The sequence below is a fragment of the Crocodylus siamensis genome, chromosome 14 (genome assembly GCF_052110815.1).
Source record: "Crocodylus siamensis isolate JL-2025a chromosome 14, ASM5211081v1, whole genome shotgun sequence".
In the NCBI taxonomy this organism is placed as follows: Eukaryota; Metazoa; Chordata; order Crocodylia; family Crocodylidae; genus Crocodylus; species Crocodylus siamensis.
The window spans coordinates 9,475,168-9,494,514 of record NC_143408.1 but is presented as its reverse complement, the minus strand read 5'-3'; the positions used below and the strand labels follow the sequence as shown (position 1 = coordinate 9,494,514).

At 49.6% G+C, this 19,347-nt stretch overlaps 1 protein-coding gene across 8 annotated transcripts in view; it reads left to right on the top strand.

Moving 5' to 3' along the window:
- KANK3 (KN motif and ankyrin repeat domains 3) overlaps positions 1-18,972 on the top strand; it is a 55,867-nt gene extending 36,895 nt beyond the window's left edge. For 7 of the 8 annotated variants that reach the window (XM_090028015.1, XM_090028011.1, XM_090028009.1 and 4 more), the window contains 8 exons: positions 657-756; positions 984-1,226; positions 8,473-8,560; positions 10,391-10,610; positions 11,104-11,246; positions 12,063-12,263; positions 13,374-13,472; positions 15,167-18,972. In XM_090028015.1, the coding sequence (XP_089884141.1) occupies positions 657-756; positions 984-1,226; positions 8,473-8,560; positions 10,391-10,610; positions 11,104-11,246; positions 12,063-12,263; positions 13,374-13,472; positions 15,167-15,205 (1,133 nt within the window). In that variant the 3' untranslated portion in view covers positions 15,206-18,972. The remainder of the gene's footprint in view (positions 1-656; positions 757-983; positions 1,227-8,472; positions 8,561-10,390; positions 10,611-11,103; positions 11,247-12,062; positions 12,264-13,373; positions 13,473-15,166) is intronic. The other variant, XM_090028017.1, reaches the window with a different exon arrangement.
- The last annotated feature ends 375 nt before the right edge of the window (positions 18,973-19,347 follow it).

Below are 19,347 nucleotides of genomic sequence, written 5' to 3'. Positions count from 1 at the left end.
TGGAGGGCAGGACTGCGTGTTGCTGGGGTTCAGAGACAGGGATTTCAAGCAGTGTGTATGTGAGGACAAGGACGGTGCGTCGTCTTTAGCACCTCCCACTCGAGCAAGCAGCTAGTCAGAATTGGAGCTCAAGGCACGTGGGTTTGTTACTGTCCCTGCCCCACTCTGGACTGTGTCTCTGAGAGTTAGTCGCCTGAAACATGGGATGTCCCCAGGGAATAGAGGTGAACAGAGCAGCCAGCTTTCTGCTACAATGAGTTTGTGCTCTAAGTGTGATGACTGCAGAAGTCTGGATGGCTACAAACCCTGGGCATTCAGGGCTGGACTTACAGGAGCATCTCAGAGCTCAGCAATTACATGATGAGCCTAAAGGCTCTGGAGAGGAAGCCATCCTGGCTCAAGTTAGCATGCCTCTGGCAAGCTGCCACAGCCCACTGCCACCTGCTTCCTCCTATCTTCATTACCATGCCTGTGTGTCCGGGGCCAGCAACCCTGCTCCATTTCAGTCCTGCTGGCAAAGTCAGCCTCCCCTCCAATAGACAGTGTGTGTCTGCAGTTGGATGTCTGCGAGAATTCGGTCCTATCTCCCACCCTGTCTTTCTGTGCTGGGGTGGGACTTTCTGCCATGTGAACTTCCCTTCTCTGTTTCTTCACAGGATCCCTGAAGTCCATCATGAAGAAGCGAGATGGGCTACCAAAGAACGAGGCTGAGGGTGGCAGGAAGAGCCTACAGTTTGTGGGGGTGCTGAACGGGGAGTATGTACCCTTCCCACCTCTTGCTGGGGCAAAAGATTCAACCCTATGTTTCTGTAAACCCTGAAGACCGTCCTTTGTAAAATGCAGCAGCGGGGCAGAAAGACATTGCTTTCTCATGCATGCGGGGGGCAGAGGGCAGTATTGTTCCAGATCTCATTCAGTGCAACACGGTTGCCTCGGGAGTGTTGTGTTGGCAGAACCCTAATCTGCTCTCTCTCACACGGCAGGTATGAGAGTACGTCCAGCGAGGAGGAGGATGGAGACAGCTCTTCTGAGAAGATTTCACCCAACAGCTCTGACAGCGATGCTGAGGGTGGCATTGACTCCTCAGATGAGGATGTGAATGTGGGCGAGAATGAGAGCGACTTGGAGAATCCTGAAGTAGACACAGAACAGAGAAAGAGTGAAGAGCGGCATGAGCACAGGGAAGAGCAAATACCAGCCCCAGAACCCCCAGAGGTGAAGGAGAAGTAAGTGCAGGGAGGGTCCCCTCAGGGCTCAATTTCTGCTTGGCACCCACCACAGCCAGGCTTGGCCAAAAGGTACATTTATCTCAGAGCCCTGCGCACCTTTGCTGTCAAAGTCCCTTGGACCTGGTAGAGAGTGAAGCAAGTAGACTCTCATTTAGACCTATTCCACAGAAGCGTTCAGAGCCAGGAGCAATAGCAAGTGCTGGGTGTGTTGCCCACTGCCTCTCTGACGTGCCAGGGAAACCTCAGCTGCAGACTGGCTTGAGCTGATTGAAAAGCTTAACTTCACTTCTTCAGAAAATTTCAAAAAGAAATGTAACCTTTTCACAGAAAATTACTCCCCGTTGTCCAGAATGAAAAAGCAGCGGAGCCACGAGGTTCTAATTGTAATTGTTTGCATCTGAAATTGTGCCAAAGTTTGACAGTTTTGGTAAAACATTTCAACCTTGTCTTTCAGCAGGAGAAAAAGGTCACTTAGGAAAATTGTGACTAGCTCTAATCTGAGCTTAAATGACAGGTGCAAGTCAGACATGTAGAGCATCTTGTACCTGAGGCAAGCCAGCATTTCCCAACAAGAGGCTGCCAGCAGAGGCTGTTGGAGCCATTTCTAATACAGTCACTCAATCTAGAGTTGCTAAAAGAGTTTCATTTTATTCCCATTATGACCTTCCCCTGGGGGTGTTGGCAACCACCCTGCTGGGATGGTTGGTAGATGAACCTTTTAGGTAATTTGAGCAAAATCCTGAGCAATTCCCATGCCCTGGGGTAGGCCCAGGCCCACCTAGCTCCCTTGGAAAGGATTCTGTCTGCAGGGCACTCTGAGAAGTGCATCCATAAAAGCTGTGGAAGTTTGATAGCTGTGCAGAGGCACATTGCTGTGAGGACTCTGTGCTCACTGTGTCCCCAGACAGGTGCTGAGGTCAAAGGTACCACATCCAAGGGGGAAACCAGAAGCAGAATCCAAGTCGCAGGGTACGTCAGGGTTTTGGAGCCAGGGACCAAGTTGCCAAAGCCAAGTGGAGTTCCCAAAAGCTAGAATCCAGCTGCAGGGCAGAGCTGAGCAGCGTCAGAAGCCAGAAAACCAGGGAGCACAGGATCCAAGGACACTTGCCACAGCTGACCTTCAGGCAGAACTGTTAGTTGGCCTCCAGTTTGCTGCCACAGGTGGACTTAGATGAGGAGACTGCTCTCCCCACCAGCCCATTAAGAAGACCTAACAATGGCTAGCTGGTTCATCAGCTGGGGCGGAGCTGCCAGACAGAGCTTCTGGCATGTTTGGAGAACTGGGTAGTTAGTCTAAGCTGGGCTGTCTGTTAGGATGTCTGACAGACCCTCTTGCTGGATGGCCAGAACTCCCCTTTCTGTATCCCCTGCATAATCTTATGCCATCTCCTTTAATCTTTCATAACTAAGCCAGTTGTGGAGCTCTGCTTCTTTCTCCTACTGCTGAGCATCATCATCTTGTCATCTCCAATTTCCACCTGCTTTAGGCTACAAATGTCTACTCGTCATCTCTCAACAATCTGGTGAGCTTCTAACGCCTGCTCTTTACAGAGTACTCCAAGCATAGCTACTCCTAGCACATCCATGACCAATGCTTTTCCAACCTCTGGCTCATCTCCAAAGACAGATTTCACAACTTCTCTAGGCAGTCTATTCTACTGCCTCACTGTTCTAGATGCAAAGAAGTCTTTCCTCATATTCAGTCCAAACCTACTTGGCGACAGCTTCGGGCCATTAGTCCTGCTCTTTGCAGCAGTGGAAAAAAGATATTCTCCCTCTTCTTTCAGATATTTGAAGACTGTGATCACATCCCCTCTTACTTGCCTTTTCAACAAGTTAGACATCCCTATTTCTTTCAACCTCTCCTTGTATGACTTGCCTTCCAAGTCCTTTATCATTATTGTTGCCTACCACTGGAGCCTCCCTAACTTCTCCAAGTCCTTTTTAAAATGTAGAGCCCAAAACTGCCCATGATAATCTACATGAGGCCTAACCAGTGTCAAGTAAAGGGGTACTATCACCTCCCGTGTCTTGTACCTAGTGCTCATATAGGTGGAGCCCAAAACCATATTTGCCTTCTGAGTAGCATCAAACTGCAGAATCATACTGAGTCTGTGATCCACCAAAAATTCTAGATCCTTTTCATGGTGCTGCCATTGAGCCAGGTGTCTCCCATTTTATATTTGTGGTTTTGATTATTCTTCCTGAGGTGTAACACCTTGCATTTGTCACCCTTGAATTTCATCCTGTTGGCTCTAGCCCAGCTCTCCAGTTTAACAAGATCCTTCTGAATTGGGCTCCTGTCCTCCAGCTTGTTCTCAGCTCTTCCCAGTTTTTTGTGTCATCTGCAGATAAACACACTGAACAGAACCCTATGGGTCTCCACCAAGATGAGCCAGTAGTAACAGCTTGGAGCCTGCTGAGAAAACACCACCTTAGCAGGATGGCTGCAGCTCCGGAAGGTCAACATGGAGAGTAACACCTAAAGTAGTTCAGAGGTTGGGGAGGAATTAAGGGGAAGAGGAGGTTTCTAGGGTCCCAGGGAGGGGTCTGGAACCCAGATTGGGCTGGAGTGTGAGTAAGGGTCCGGGAGCCCCAGTGGAAGGGCTAAGTGCAAGAGAACATTGATGAGGATGCCATCTGCGAGGCATGGGACGTGGTGTAGGGATGGAATGGAGCTATGCGATTTGCCCATAAAGCAGGGACCACAGACACCTGGTGATTATTTGAGGGAGCAACTTAGGAAGCCCTGGAGCAGCCTCCTTTCTGTAAAAGTAAAAAGACATCAAGGCATGGTGCCTGGTGGGTGACTGAAGGGGTGATTGCCCAAAAAGTGAGGGCTGAAGGGATTCCAGGGGCTTCAGAGAATCATAGAAAGTTAGGGTTGGAAGCAACCTCAGGAGGTCACATCTAGTCAAAACCCCTGCTCAAAGCAGGACCAGCCCCAACTAGATCATCCCAGCCAAAGCTTTGTCTAGCCAGGTTTTGAAAACCTCCAAGGATGGAGCTTCCACCACCTCTCTGGGTAACCTTTCAAGTATTTTACTGCCCTCCTAGTGAGAAAATTCTTCCTAGTCTCTAACCTAAACTTCCCTTGCTGCAACTTGAGACCCTTGCTCCTTGTTCTGTCATCTGCCACCAATGAGAACAGTTCAGCTCCAGCCTCTTTGGAACTCCGCTTCAGGTAGCTGAAGGCTTCTATTAAGTCCCCTCTCAGTCTCCTCTTCTCTAAACTAAATAAGCCCTGTTCCCTTAATGTTTTCTGGAAAAACATCTGGCCTGCTGTTGTGAATCGTTTCCAAGGCTTTGCTGCTGATGAATTTATCAGTGATGCAAGACATGAGATCGTCGAGATGGCTAAGAGGGTAGGCTTTGAGCAGGTCAGCGAGGAAAACATGGCTGAGCTGCTCGATTCCCATAGGGAGGAACTCTCAAACAAGGATCTTCTTGAGCTGGATAAGAAGCACCATGAAGAGGAAGAGCCCATGGAAGAATATGAAAGGCCCTCCCCCCGAGTTCTCACGATGGAAGGCACGGCTGGTGCGTTCAAACTTTTGGATGGTTACCTAGCCTTCTTTGACGAAAACTATCCCAATTGTGAAAGAAATGCTAAGGTTGCCAGGCTGATGAAGGAAGCCAATGCCTGCTACACAGAGCTTTACAGGGAGAAGTGGCGCTGCTCAGTGCAGTCTTCCTTGGACAAGTTCTTCAGGAAGCGGGACAGCACTATCTCGACTCAATCAACCGACTCTCAGCCCTCCACTTCTGGGGGAGGGATATATCCGCCATCTTTTGATGTGTTCAGCCTTGATGAAGACTCGGCTCGCCTCCTTCTTTGGGGCCTCAACACTGCACCCCTTTTCCAGGGGTAGCTACTCTGCCCTGCTCACTGGGGCCCACACTGTGCCCCTATGCTGGGGCCTCAGGGTATTACACCCCCATGGGCTCAAGTGCCTTTCCATAGGCATACCTGGCCCCATTACTACCAGGGTCTAACCTCCCCACAGGCTCAGGTGCCTCTCCCATAGGCGTGCCTGGCCCCACTATCCTCTGGCAGCTTACACCCCCCTGGGTTCAGGTGCCTGTGCCTAGGCATGCCTGGCCCTGCTTCCCTCTGATTTGAATGACCCACCAGATGGTGGGGGCTGGAGTTATTTGGTGCCCCTACCTGCCTTTCACTGGGGAGGTAACTGGCCTGGGATTTTTGGGAAACTGTCCAGCCATGGACAACCCCACCAGACCACCCTCCCCTGATAGGGTGCAGTTTTAGGTCTTACCTAGGACCTCATTAGGATGCTGTCCTTGGGCTCTCTTTCATTGGGCCCAGCTCTCACTCTGGCCCCATTCTGATCCTATAACAGCCTGCATGCTGGCTGACCCCTACCCTCTTCGGCTGTGATGTCCCCCCATATCAAAGGGATCTTCACCCCTTACAGGCTCTGGCCCAGCCTCCAGCAACTGCCTGCAAACTGCTCCCCTTTTGGCAGTCCCTCTTCGCTGGCTCCCTGGTCACCTTGGTCTTTTTTTTCCTGGCCAGTGTATGTATAGAAGCTCTTGTTGTCTTTAACCTCCCTTGCCTGGTGCTGCTCATTCTTCATCTTTGCTTCCCTGATTTTGTCCCTGCAGGTTCTTGCTATTTCCTGGTAAGCTTTCTTGGTGACCTGCCCATCTTCCCATTGACTCTATGCTTTTCTTTTGCTTTGGAGGAATCCTAGAAGTTTCTTGTGCAGCCACGCTGGTCTCTTGCCATTCTTCTGCTTCCACTGTGTCCTTCAATCTTCAGAAGTTTGCTAAGACCTCCAATTGTGGCTTCTAGAGCCAGAGGAAAGAGCTGCTCCCCCTGTGACTGAAGATTGTGCGAGGCACAGCCAGAGGAGCCTGCTCACAAGAGAAGCCTGCTGTATTTGACCAGGTGCAGCATGTAATGTCCAGTGCAGGCCTCCAGTTGCATACACCTGGAAAACCACTTTGGCTAAATGGCAGCATGAAGTGAGCAGGAAATAAATAAGAGACCACATGAAAAAGTTAGAGGGAATAAGGAGTTATGCAGGGAAGATAGGCTGAGCCCTACGCCCTCCAGAAACAAGAATGACATCAAGGAATATAAGCTAATATAGGGAAATACTTTTACATACAGCACAGGCTTCACCTATTGTACTCCTTGCCATGGGACATCACTGAGTGCAAGAGCTCAGTAGGACCCAAAACCATATGCAATAGTTATATGGAAAATGAAAACATGCCCAGTGAAAATCATAGAAAATTAGGGCTGGAAGGAACCTCAGGACATCACATCTAGTCCAACCCCCTGCTCAAAGCAGGACCATCCCCAACTAGATCATCCCAGCCAAGGCTTTGTCTAGCCAGATCCTAAAAACCTCCAAACGCGGAGAGTCCACAGCATCTCTGGGTAACCTGTCCCAGTGTTTTACTACCCTCCTAGTGAGAAAAATTCTTCCTAATATCTAACCTAAACTTCCCTTGCTGCAGTTTGAGATGGTTGCTCCTTGTTCTGTCATCTGCCACCACTGAGAACAGTTTAGCTCCATCATCTTTCAGCCCTCCCCTTCAGGGAGTTGAAGGCTGCTATTAAATCCCCCCTTAGTCTTCTCTTCTCCAGACTAAATAAGCCTAGTTTCCTCAGCCTCTCCTCACAAGTCATGTGTATCAGTCCCCTCACCATTTTCATTGCCCTCTACTAGACTCTCTCCAATTTGTCCACATCCTTTCTATAGTGGAGGGCCCAAAACTGGACACAGTTTTCCAGATGTGGCCTCACCAGTGCTGAATAGAGGGGAATAATCACTACCCTTGACCTACTGGCAACACTCCTACCAGTGCAGTCCAGTATGCCTTACTGGCAACAAGGGCACACTGTTGTCTTAGGACTGGTCTGTTGCAGGTGCCACGTGCAGTGCGTGCCTCTAACCAGCCCTGTGTGCCATGTACAGAACAAGCTGGGTCCAACCCTGTGCACCGTACGTCAGGCACCAGACCAGCTCTGTACACCTAAGACCAACAGATGCCCAGTCCAGCTCACAGTCCAGCCCTATGCCCCTCATCTATCCTGCAGGGCCAGATGAGTTAGATGCCCCCATATAAACTATTTGACAGCCAAAGAAGGCATGATTTTCAGATATAATAGCTGATCGGCATCAAGTACATTCCCTATTTTGACACCCCCTTTAATGTTAATAGATAACGTCAGCACAGCTGTGATTCACATACCTGTAGAGCTGGGATGAGAGATGATCCCTTGTGCTGTTGGGACATAAATGAATGCCTAAAGAATGAGCTCAGAGGAACCTTGTATAATTGCATACTCACTTCTTCCTTGAAGTGTCCAACACTGGCCTCTGTGGGAGAAGGGCAGGTAGCCAGGCAGCCCTTACATTCCTAAATTATGGTTGGTCTTAGGACCATTTCCATTCCTGAAATCAAGTTGCTTCTGGGAAGTTAAACTGCCACAGGCAGCTACCTTTAGCCTCAGTTTTCCCACTGAGTGCTGGCGTTCTCAAAGCCTCGAGGGCTGCACAGAGCGTGAACGATGGGGGCTTTCTGCTTTTCAAACCTCGGGGGAACATTGAGACCCAGCTTGGAGCTCTGCCTTTGTAGCCTGCCCTTCCATTGCTGTTGCTAATACTTGTCTCCAGTCTGATGCTTCCACATTCCTTGACTGATCAACCTGCCAAAGGTATCAACCTGCCAAAGGGGAGGATGGGCTGAAACCAAAGTCCTCCATTTAGGACTCAGGAAATCTAAATTGACTGCCAGGCTCTGCTGTGGGATAGCTGTGTGACTGGGCAGTCACTTGTCCTCTCTGTGGCTCAGGGTCCAGTTTGCAGAATGAGAGAACAAGTTAATTACTGGTTGTGAGGATAAGGTGCTCCCCAACCTTCTCCCACTCAGACCCTGGTACCACCACCACAGCACCATGTCTACTTTCCCCACAATCCTCGGCATTTATTGCTGAATAACCCACTAGCCTGTTCTGCTAGAAATCTAAAAGCAATTTTAGATTACAGTCCTAGTTGCTCACAGCAACCCCACAGTCCTGGTTGCTCACAGCAAACTCTGCTTTTATGCTGCTTGAGGAATGGATGGAAGGTGGCCTCATGTTAGTACACACACCTGTTAGCAAGCTGAGGGTTGTTTTGTTTGCAGCTGTGTCCTCTCCTGGACATATCTCCGTGGTTCTGTGGGCCAGATGTATACAGATCCTGCTCCAACCTGCTTTTAACAGGTTTGAACTGAGCCCGAGAATGAGAGAGGCCTGCGTGATTGTAAAGAGCCTTCTCAGCCATCCCAGTTCTGCGAAGAGCAAGGAGGTGGTGAGTAGAAGGGGGTGCTGAAAGGTGAAGCAGCTGGGATAGTTCCACAGGCCGGGGGTGGGGGGTATCACTCCTATACTTTTGGGAACCACGTGCTTTGTCTGCAGGGCCAGGACTTTGAAAGAAGGTTTTTGGGTCTGTGGCAGGTCATTTAGGATCTGCAGTGTGTGCTAGTATTCTTTGTGGTGAGAGCCGCAGCCATATACAGCAGTAGTGCTCTGCCTTTTGGGGCCACGGGCTGGATTAATGGTGGGGGCCAGTTCGTGAACAGAATCAGGCCCCAAGTGCCAGAATGAGACCCTGTGTTGCCTCATCAAGATTGGGACCTGCATCGTCTCCCCCATCCCCCCACACCTAGATTGGGCCGTGTGCACCCTGATTAGTCCTGTGCTGTCTCCACCGATCCCAGTACACTGGAATTGGGCCCTATGTGCCTGATACAGCATGTAGGGCCATGTTATCTGGCCTGCAAGGCTCCCCACGAGTTTAGAAATTTGGCAGCAAGGGAGCAGAGGTAGCTGCCACCACTACCATACCTCCAAATTTCCAGACATATGGGGAGCCCCACAAGCCAGATGACATGGCTTTGCAAGCCACATTTGGCCTGCGGCCTGGGATTTGAGCACCCCTGATGTAGAGTATTCTCCCAAACAGTCTTCTTCAAAGTCCTACAATCAACCAAACTTGGACCCACCAACTCCTTTTCCATTGCAGCGCCGGGAGCAGCAGTTTTATCTGCTGGAGCCCCTATCTGCAGCACGCGCGGCTGCTAGGAGGCGGCCTGGAAGCCAGGAGAATGGAAACGAGTCATTCTCCCACACACTGAAGCCCTGAGCTTCCCCATGAACATCCCTTGCTCTTCTCACGGAAAGTCTCTTCCCTCTGCTTCAGACTTGGCAGCCTTGAGTCTTGTGGGGCTCATCTTGCCATCCCAGGCACTGTGGGAAGAGCCTGGGGAAGTAAGTGATCTGAGGGCTGTGGCATTATTCAGGACCACCCAATATGTGAGTGTAAGGCTCCTCTCTGATGTATCTTCTCTTCCAGAGCCCAAGATGCACAGAGAGGTAGTTAGCTATGTTAGTCTAAAATCAGGCAGGGTAGACTAACAAAATAAAGTATATAGAGCACAAGCATTCATGGGCTGAAGCTCACACCATCAGATGCTGTGAAAGGACATGCACAAAGCAATGTATAAGGAGAGAAAAAATAAAATACAAAAGACGAGGCGGAACAAAGGAGTTACAGAAGCTAATCCAGGTAACGAGATAAGAATCCGTTGTCCCTGTTTAAACCATGTTTAACATGATCCGGTTTGTGGATGATTTCCTGTTTTGCGATTTCCTATTGAAACTAGTTTTTAAAATGTTGCTGCCTGAGAACAGCAATCCTTGGGTCAGCGCTGCAGTGTCCAGGGAAGGTAAAGTGTTCTGTCACAGGCTTACCCTGCACACCATCCCCTCTGCATGCTTCTCTGCACCAGTTCCTGGCAAATGCCTAAGCCCAGCTGTATAAGGCTGCTGACAGAAGGCAAGGAGGTTTAGTGCTGGCCCATCCTACAGGCAGTGCCCCCTGACCTTGCTGCTGCCTGGGGCTGTGTCAGGTAACTGAGGGTAAAAGGCGCAATAAATTGCACTGCTGACTGTGCTGCAGTGGGAGGGTTTGGCTGGATGTGGCTCAGCCTTGGGCCACAGATTCTCTGGGGAGCTCTTTCCAGCAGGTCTGTGAGATTTAGCAGAGGAAGCCATGAGTGCTCAAGGGCTGCATCCAAGGAGCATGCTCCCCCAGAGAGAAGCACTTGATGGCTTCAGCACTGCCCTCTTTGTTCCCAAGCTGTCCAGCAGTAGCCTCATTCTGCAGGAGTGGTTCCGCGTGTCCAGCCAGAAATCCTCTGTCTCAGAGATGGTTGCCAACCACCTCATGGCCTTCACAGAAGTCTCGCCAGCACTGCTCGCCCATGTCGTCAACCTCTCCGATGGGAATGGCAACACGGCCCTCCACTACAGTGTCTCCCACTCCAACTTCCAGATCGTGCGGCTGCTGCTGGACACTGGTGAGTGCAACAAAGACACCAGCTTTATGGCTTTGACCATGTGGCCAAGTCATGTTCAGCCCCTTGAAGCCCTGAGGAGGGGAAATTCATCTTTAGGTCCTACCTAAGAGATGGGAGCACAGAATTTGGCTCCTTTGCGAGCAGCTGCCTCACCTCTCTGCTCTCAGGCTTCCTCTTTGTCCCATGAGCCCCTCCTAGCAGCCTAGCTCATCCATGATGCACACTCAGATGTCATCTGGTCCCCTCCTGCATGGCTGTTGGTAAACAAAACCTGTCCCACTGGGTCATCATGATTTGCTCTACTGTGCCAGCCTGGTTGCATTGCATACAGTGTGCAGTGGTCCCTCACCGTGTCATTCCTGTCCCTGCCGCTGGATTCCACAACTTGCCATTAGCTGCCCCCTGGCTTGGGAAGGAGGCCCACAGGAAGGCTGGGTGCTCACTGCTCTGTCCTGCCAGCCGGGGCCACTCTGATCATCTTGTCTTTCTGCAGGAGTCTGTAACGTTGACCACCAGAATAAAGCTGGATACACAGCCCTCATGCTGGCAGCTCTGGCAGCTGTGGAGCATGAAGAAGACATGAATGTTGTCAGGAGACTCTTTAGTATGGGGAATGTCAATGCTAAAGCAAGCCAGGTGGGTATTTCTGGGGCCGTTCACCACTGAACAGTCACATCTCTGATACTGCAGATCCCCAACCAGTTCTGCATGGGGGAGCTCCCAGGCTGCTCCTCAAACCACAGGTATTGAAAAGGACTACGCCTGTGGGGCAGCTTATTGATATCATGTGGCTTTGCTCCTGCCTCTGATTTGTAGGCCTTATCTTTAGGAGTTCCTTCTCTGCTTCTGTCCCTATTTTTTTTTTTTTTTTTACCCAATTGCAGCCTATCTCCCGACAGGCGGAGGGCTGACTGCAGGCCTGCTATGTGGATTCCTACCTCCCAGAGGAGTTCATGGGAACGGGGCTAGACCACAAGCAAAAGAGCTGGACTGCAGTTACTGAAAGAGCCACAGACACTGGGCCTGGCTGCTGGCCTGACCCTGCGTGAGTCCCCTGGACTCTGTTTCTGGCAGTTTTTAACATATCCTGCTTTAACATAACACTGTTCCATTTCAGTGCACTGGGGCAAAGAGGGAACTCAGCTGTGGAGAAAGGGGGAGATGAGCAGGTTTATGGGCTAGGTGGAGCCTAGCAGATCTTTGGGAAGAGAAGTGGAAAGAGTCCTTCTCCCTTGGTATGCATCAGCCTTGGCTGAGTGGGCCTGTCCCCTCCCCAGCACTCCCTGCTGTTCTGTTAGACCTTCCTGTCTTATGTCCTTGTAACATCTGTCTGTCTTGGAGCAGTCTTCTCCACCTCTGTGGGCATTGGCAGAAGTTGCCATGCCCTCTCCCTGTTGGATTGGAAGGTGTCAAGTCCCCTTTGTAGCCTCCTCTCTCTTCTCTCGGTTCCAGGCTGGTCAGACGGCGCTAATGCTGGCTGTCAGCCACGGCAGGCAGGAGATGGTGGAAGCCTTGCTGGCCTGCGGTGCCGATGTGAACTTGCAGGATGAGGAAGGGTCCACGGCGCTGATGTGTGCCTGCGAGCACGGACGGGTGGAGACTGTGAGACTGCTTCTGGCACAGCCGGCCTGTGACCTCTCCATTGTGGATAACGTGAGTGCCACTTCTGGCCCAAGGCTGGAGCTTCTCCCTGCATCTTCTCTGCCCTGTTTCCAAGCTGCTGCCCTCACCCCCATAAAGTCTTCTCTATCGGACAGAGTTGCTGTTGATAAAAAGGAGCTGTCGTGCACGCCCCCTACTGCCCTCTCATATGCTCACACACACAGTCCCCTTGTACTTTCTCAGGCTCTTTGGTTTTACTGTTAGTATTTTCCAGTCTGTCCTCTCCTATCCTCTCTCCTTTGAGCTCCATACTGTTTTCACCCTGCTCTGTGCATCTTGGTTTCTCCACTGCTGTCCTCTGCTACATATGCCAGTCTCTTCAGCATGGCCCCCTTTGCAAACCCAAGGTTTGCTCGATGCACAGATCTGAGGATTTTCACCCTGCAAATTATCTGCAAATGGACCAGGATTTTTATAAATATGTTTGTTCTTGGTGATTGGTTGTCAGACCCCTTATTTGTACAACTGGGACTAATTATAATTATAATAATAATAATTGTATAATTGGGACTAATTATTCCTTATTTGTGGCTGCCCATTAAGTTATTTCTGCTGCCTGATTGGCTGAGTGGAATTTTCTGAGCTAGAAATAGTGCACAGCACACACCCTTGATTTGCATGTATTCGAAATGACATTTCCAAATGGGTGTTTCCAATGTCCGTCAAAACACAAACCCCTTCAGACAAAAAGCCATTGACAAGGGAGAATGGCCTGGATGAAGCCAACAGCTGTGTGGAGGCAGAAGGAATGTGGCTGGCAGGCATCATCCAGTGTTGTTTCCATCTGCACTTCGCACCCAGTAAGAGGGGAGGTGAAAGGTGGATCTGTCCTGACCTTCTCTGTAAAAGAACAGAGTCTATAAGCTGTGTATAAGCTTATTGCTTCTATTCTGTTCCTTTAGATAGTCCCCAAAAACTTAAGTAATGTTCTCAGTGTCATAGCCCAAGTGGCGTGTGGTACTTACTCATGGGCTTAAAGAGCTCAGAGTAGTTGCAGGAAGATGGGATTGCATTAATTAAAGCTGCTTTGCTAACAGTTGCACCAGGTGATCTACTCTGAAAGCTCGGGTATCTCCTGCACCTCTTTCTTTTATTTCCTAGGATGGTAACAATGCAGTAGCAATTGCACTGGAGGCCGGGCACAGCAACATTGCAGTGTTAATGTACACCCACCTCAACAGCTCAAAGGCACAGTCTCCCGTGAGTAACCTCATGCTGCCCCAGTGAAAACAATTGCATCTTTTGCCACATTCAGATTCTTCCAGAGGCTGCACAAGAGACAGGTCACTTTGCTCACTGGGACCTGCTGAAAGCCACAGATTTCCTTGTCTGGCTTAAAAAAACAAAAAAACAAAAGTGGTTCCTGAAATCTCTTTGGCCATCTGTGCAGGAGGTATGTCAATGCAAGTCCCAGCGCAGGCCCTCTTCACACCAGAACGCTCGTGATAGCCTGGCACAACAGTATGGGGAGTGGAAGGAAGATGAGATTTGTCCTGCAGTTCTTGGGAATTGGGCTTGATTCTGCCAGTTCGTCAAAAGGAGGGATGGTTCAGGCTAGGCTTGGAAAGGAATAATGAGAGAGAACCAGATAGAACTGGCGAGGGGAGAAATTAGGAACAAGACAAGCAAATATTTCCTGTTGGGGTTCAGAGTAGGAGAGCTTCCAAAGGGAGCGGAGAAAACCCCAGCCTTGGAATCACTTAAACCGGGGCCTGGCAGAGTTCCTGGAAAGGTTTTGTGGGGATCAACCTCCTCTAGCTGAGGAAGAGACTTCCCTGTATTAACTTGATTAGAAATTGTGAAGGGGGAGAGGAAAATAGGGGATTTCCCCCATGTGCTCTAGGTGTCCATTCTACAATGTGTGTCAGATGGGAGCATTTCAGACCTAAGCTCTGGAACAGCCTGCCATCGGAGGTGGTTCAAACACCTACGTTTGACACCTTCAAGAGCAAATTGGACGCTTATCTTGCTGGGATCCTATGACCCCAGCTGACTTCCTGCCCTTTGAGCGGGGAGCTGGACTTGATGATCTTCCAAGGTCCCTTCCAGCCCTGATGTCTATGAAATCTAAAAGAGGGTTAACTTGGAAAAGACATTTTTCACTGTTACCCCAGTAACAATGTCCTGCAATGGCCTCATCTACACTGCAGGGCTTCTGCTTGCAGACAGGAGCTTCTAAATCAAGCTGCCAAAGCATGTGCGTCTCCACGCAGGTTCTGGTAGCTCCATGCAGCTCTTGCCAGAGCTGCCCAGCTCCACCTCGTCAGCTCTGCTGGCAGGACAGAAAGTGAACCCGGGGAATATATTAGCTGTTAGAGGGACCTCAGCAGATGACAGAAGGTGTGGGTTTGCCTGTACACATGTTCCCCAAGCTTTTGGGTTAGAAGCAGATGCCTTTGTTTGATCAGAGATGGCATTATTCTGCTGGGAAAAATAAGGGTTTGTGCCAGCCCGGGGAGCTGTGTCCCCAAACACCCTCCCAGTTTTCAGCAGAGCCTAATGCAACACCGTGTGCATAAGGAAGGTGAATTGCTTGCAGGTTGATGTTGCTTAGCGTTCGGTACAAGGGCCAGTTCAGTTTGTTGGATTTTTTGTTTTTGGTTTTTTTGACAAAATATTTTTTCACTGGAAAATACTGACTTATCAAAACTGATGGTACTCTTTACAGAAGAGTAGAGGCTTGGACAGAAGCATTCATGCAATAAGCTTTCCTGGGATTGAAATGGACCTTTCACTTAGACAGACTCCAGACTAGCAAGTAGCCTGGTGATCTAGGCACTCAGCTAAGATGAGTGTTCAAATCCCTTAGCTAGGCTGGAATCTCCCTTCTTTTTTGTGAAAGGTCTTGGTTTCATGTCAAAGTTTAGTGAATGTTCTTCTCTTTGTGTCTGCAGCAGGGGAAGAGCCCTACCATCCCAAGGAAGCAGCATTAGATCAGCCCTCCCAACCAGGGAGACTAGCTTCACTGGACATGCATGTCTCACCATCTGGGATCAGAACCTCCACCACATTCATACTCCATCCAAGAGCTCAAGCCCAGTTCATTACGTCCATATATTAAATTACCCCTAAAGTCCCACAAGTGTTTTCATTCCTGCCAAATATGACAGGGGGCCAACCCTCCACTTCAGTGAACTCTCCTCCACTGAAAAGTAATGGCTTGTATGAGTCAGCAGCACCCCATAAAGTAACAAGGCATCTGCTTGTAGAGTGAAATTGCTTGCAGCAAACAGATACAGCTCGCTTCCAGCATCTCTTCTCCTCCCACCACTTACCTACCCTTGAAGCTGGAGAGGGTATGTTCCCTTACAGAGCATACCTAGGAGTACTCTGTAATGAGTTGGCCAACAAGGGCTTTTTTCCCCCCTGTAAACAGAGGAAGAGTTGGAAGTCATCTGGGTCTGAATTTTCCACAGAAAAAAAAATTAAATTCCTTGATAGGAGCTGGAGTACAATTGGGCCAAAAATAGCTGTTGAAATGCAGCTGCAGTTCACGTGGGAGTTGGAGTTTGGATTTCTTGTGATCACCTCCTTTTCCAGCCAGAATGTCTGGTAAGACTGTATCTCCCATAGTGCACTGTGCTCTGCTCTTGGGGTCTGGGGTGGAGGTGGTCTCCCATGAGGTATTTTCCAAGCCAGGAGCCCAGCTTATAGAGGAGAATGGGACAGAGCTACAGCTTCCATCAGGCACCTTGTGAGCATCAGTAAGCAGAAGCGCTCTGGCTTTCTACTGTGCAGTTTCTCAACAAAACCCAATTTTCTGAAAGATGCACACATGCTTCATGAAAAAGAGTTTAGTCAAAAAAGAATGTGGACAGACAGTTAATAATTTAATTAGTCGGACAGGATAAATGACTTTTCTTTTTCTGTAGCAGTGAGGCGAGATCCTCAGGATAAAGAAGAGGGAGGGATGGCCAGCCAGATTGCTGTGAAATCACTTAAACTAGCCAGCCGGGTCTTTTGGAGCTTCAGTACTTTCTCTGCTTGAGGATGGATCCCTCTCTGCTGTAGGAGTTGGAGAGGGAGATTACCTTTCAAACCTTGACTGCTTTGCCCCTCTCTAGCTTCACGGCAATTAACACTGAAAGCTGGTCTAGTTCATAAACTCCTCCTCACCTTGCTCTTTGAACACCTTCCTAACTTCAGCCGAGGGCGAATAAGGTGGTAGAAACAGGTGGGGCTGTTACGTTGGGGAGTGAAAATCGGAAGTAGCAACGAAACAGGCAGCCAAAGTCAGGTGGGAAGAGGAAGGGTCTCAGAAGGTCTGACCAAGGGGATGGATATAAGGAAGGGGATTTGCTGGACACTTCAATGAAGAACTTTCAAATATTAGTGCTCAGTGAAGCTAGAAGGCTGTAAGCAGACTTTTCATCGGACGTGGCTCTGACTGATCTGAGCAAACCCTGGTTCAGAAGAGGAGTGACACAGCCCTTTACCTACATAGCACTTCTGAGCTGCATTGCTTCTCAGTGGCCAGGAAGAGCACAAAGCCTGACAGGCTTATCCCTGGATGTTTGGCAGTTCACTTGAATGAGATGCTATTAACTTACAAACATATGCAGCACTGGAGGTTGATTGGGGGAAGACGTGTTAGGAGATTTTATCTTGTACGCTTCACAGGTACTTCAAGTGGGACAATGGCCTGGGACTAGGATCCCTGAACCAGGAAGTGACAGAGCCAGACTGTTCTGGCAAGATGCACTCAGCCAGACCTGCCGAACGAAAAGCAAGCAAGCAGTCCTAGAGTCTCCCCATCCTCCTTGCTCTATCTAACCCTTGTTTCTTTTACTGGTGAAGGCACCAAACCCTTATGATAAACCATTTCCAAGCTCTTTCCTGGAGCTTTTGTTCAACCTCCCCAAGCAGCGGCTGTTGCGTTACATGGTTGCACACCTCATCTGCAACTTTGCATCCACAATCCAGAGAAACCCATCCCTTGGACCGTGGGATGAGTTTGCAGTCTATGGGTGTGTCCCCACATGCAGAGGCTTGCCATTGGCAAAAATAACAGCAGCACAGATTTGTGCCCCTGCACATGGGGATGGTGCAAGGCAAATTATCCAGGGGGTAGGGGAGGCTGGGGCCAGCACCTGTGCTGGTCCCAGCAGCCTTACCTGGGGTCCTGAGGGCCTTGTGGGGCAGCAGCGACCAGACTCTGATCTCTGTGCCTTTTTTAGCAGCAGTTTGACATGGGGATCTCCTGGTGTCAAAAACACCCCAGACCTGCCATGCTGCAAATTAGTAGTGCAGCAAATGGTTGTACACATGCCACATGCAGTTTACGGCACCTCAGATGGGTTTAAGGTGCCGCAAACTGCACGTGTACACACATTGGGATGTGTCCTCTGACTCCAAGGGAGCCTGCTTAGAGTCATTTGTCACAAGCAGTAGGACTGTGCGAAGCTTCGGGTGGTGGTTTGATTCGGATGAGATTCAGCCTGATTTGGTGGCTCATTCTCCAAAGCCAAATCAAATCAATTGAAAGGTCTGAATCCATTCAAAGCTCTCCGAATCTTTGGCAAAGATTTGGAGAGCTTTGATGATTTGGGCAGTACCGGGTAGCTGCAGCAGGGAGCTGCAGCCGACTCTTAGCTGGTAAGTACTAGGGGTGGGGGAGGGGGACCGGGGGGGTGGACCATGGGGGAACCCCTGCCAGTCCCCTAACCCCCCCACCCCACGCCTGCCCCTGCCTGCATCAGCCCCTGGCCCTTTTCTCATTTTTTATCTTAAAGGGATGGAGCTTGCCCAGGCAGGGCAACCATGGGGGGGCTGGGGAAGTGGGGGGCAGGTTGGGGGGGCTCATGCAGGGCCCCCCCACGCAGTATGGCCCAGTGGGGGGCAGCAGTGATCATCCCCTGCCCAGCAGCACCCGGTGAGCACCAGGGCTTTTTTTTAACAAGTGCACAGAGCTGGGCCAGTGGGGCAGCCATTGCCAGGGTGGGATAGACCTGGCTAAATCAGATTCAGCCGAATCAAATCACTATCCCCCGAATGGGTCAAATCCGAACCCAAATCAAATACTAGCTGCTTTGCACAGGCCTACTAAGCAGCTCTTCAGGGTTTCCACACATGAAAAACATTGCAGAACACTTATCTTGTAGTGTGTATGACTGGGAGCTCACTCTGAGGTTTCACTAACACATAAAGGGACCTCCCCCTAGACTATAAAAATCAAGCTAGTCGGGAACAAAATAAAGAAAGCCTGTGTGTTGGAGAGCAGTCATCATTGTACTGGGAGCGGGGCACTGATCAGTAACTAGCAAAGAGCATGATTGCACCTGCACCCCAGCTCCGGGGCTAGCAACTTGCACTGTAGCTCCAAGAGCACCTGAAAGCTTATGGCTGCATTTGTAAACCCTGCCTGTTCTGTTACCACTGTGGAACAAATTTTTCACTCCATCCCAATTCTTTTTTATCATAGACCTCACCTGAGCCATAGTAGGAAGTTTAAGAATTGCTCTTCTGTTAAGTTTGCTATGGGCAAAACTGCTGTCACTGCAGCAAACCCGTTTGAGCTCTGCACTGAAGTCCATGTAGGATGCTCACAGCAAGTCTAGTAACAAAACCTATCTGCTTACACTTGCTTTATAATGTACTTCATATTAGAATGCCTTAGTTTGCTGGTTTATTTGTCAATCAGTATTTTAATATTGATGTTTATTTTTAAAAATATAAATAAAATCTAAAGTTAAGTATTTAAGTAGCATTACCATGAGTAGTCCCCTGTCCTCGTTTACACATTTGTTTTCCTCTAAGGTTACTAGCACTGAAGCATTTCAGCTTCTGGGAAGAAGTTCAATTGAGGAAGGCAGTTTGATGAAAGTGTCCTGGTCCATATTGTACAAGTCTCTTGTCATAGATTCATAGATGCTAGGGTCGGAAGGGACCTCAACAGATCATCCAGCCTGACCCCTGCCTAGGCTGGGGTCAGATGAGCCCAGCCAGATGCCTATCCAGCCTTCTCTTAAAGAGCCCCCAAGGTAGGAGAGAGCACCACCTCCCTTGGATGCCCATTCCAAATTTTGGCCACTCTTCCTGTGAAGTTTTTCCTGGTTTCTAGCCTAAATCTGCTGTC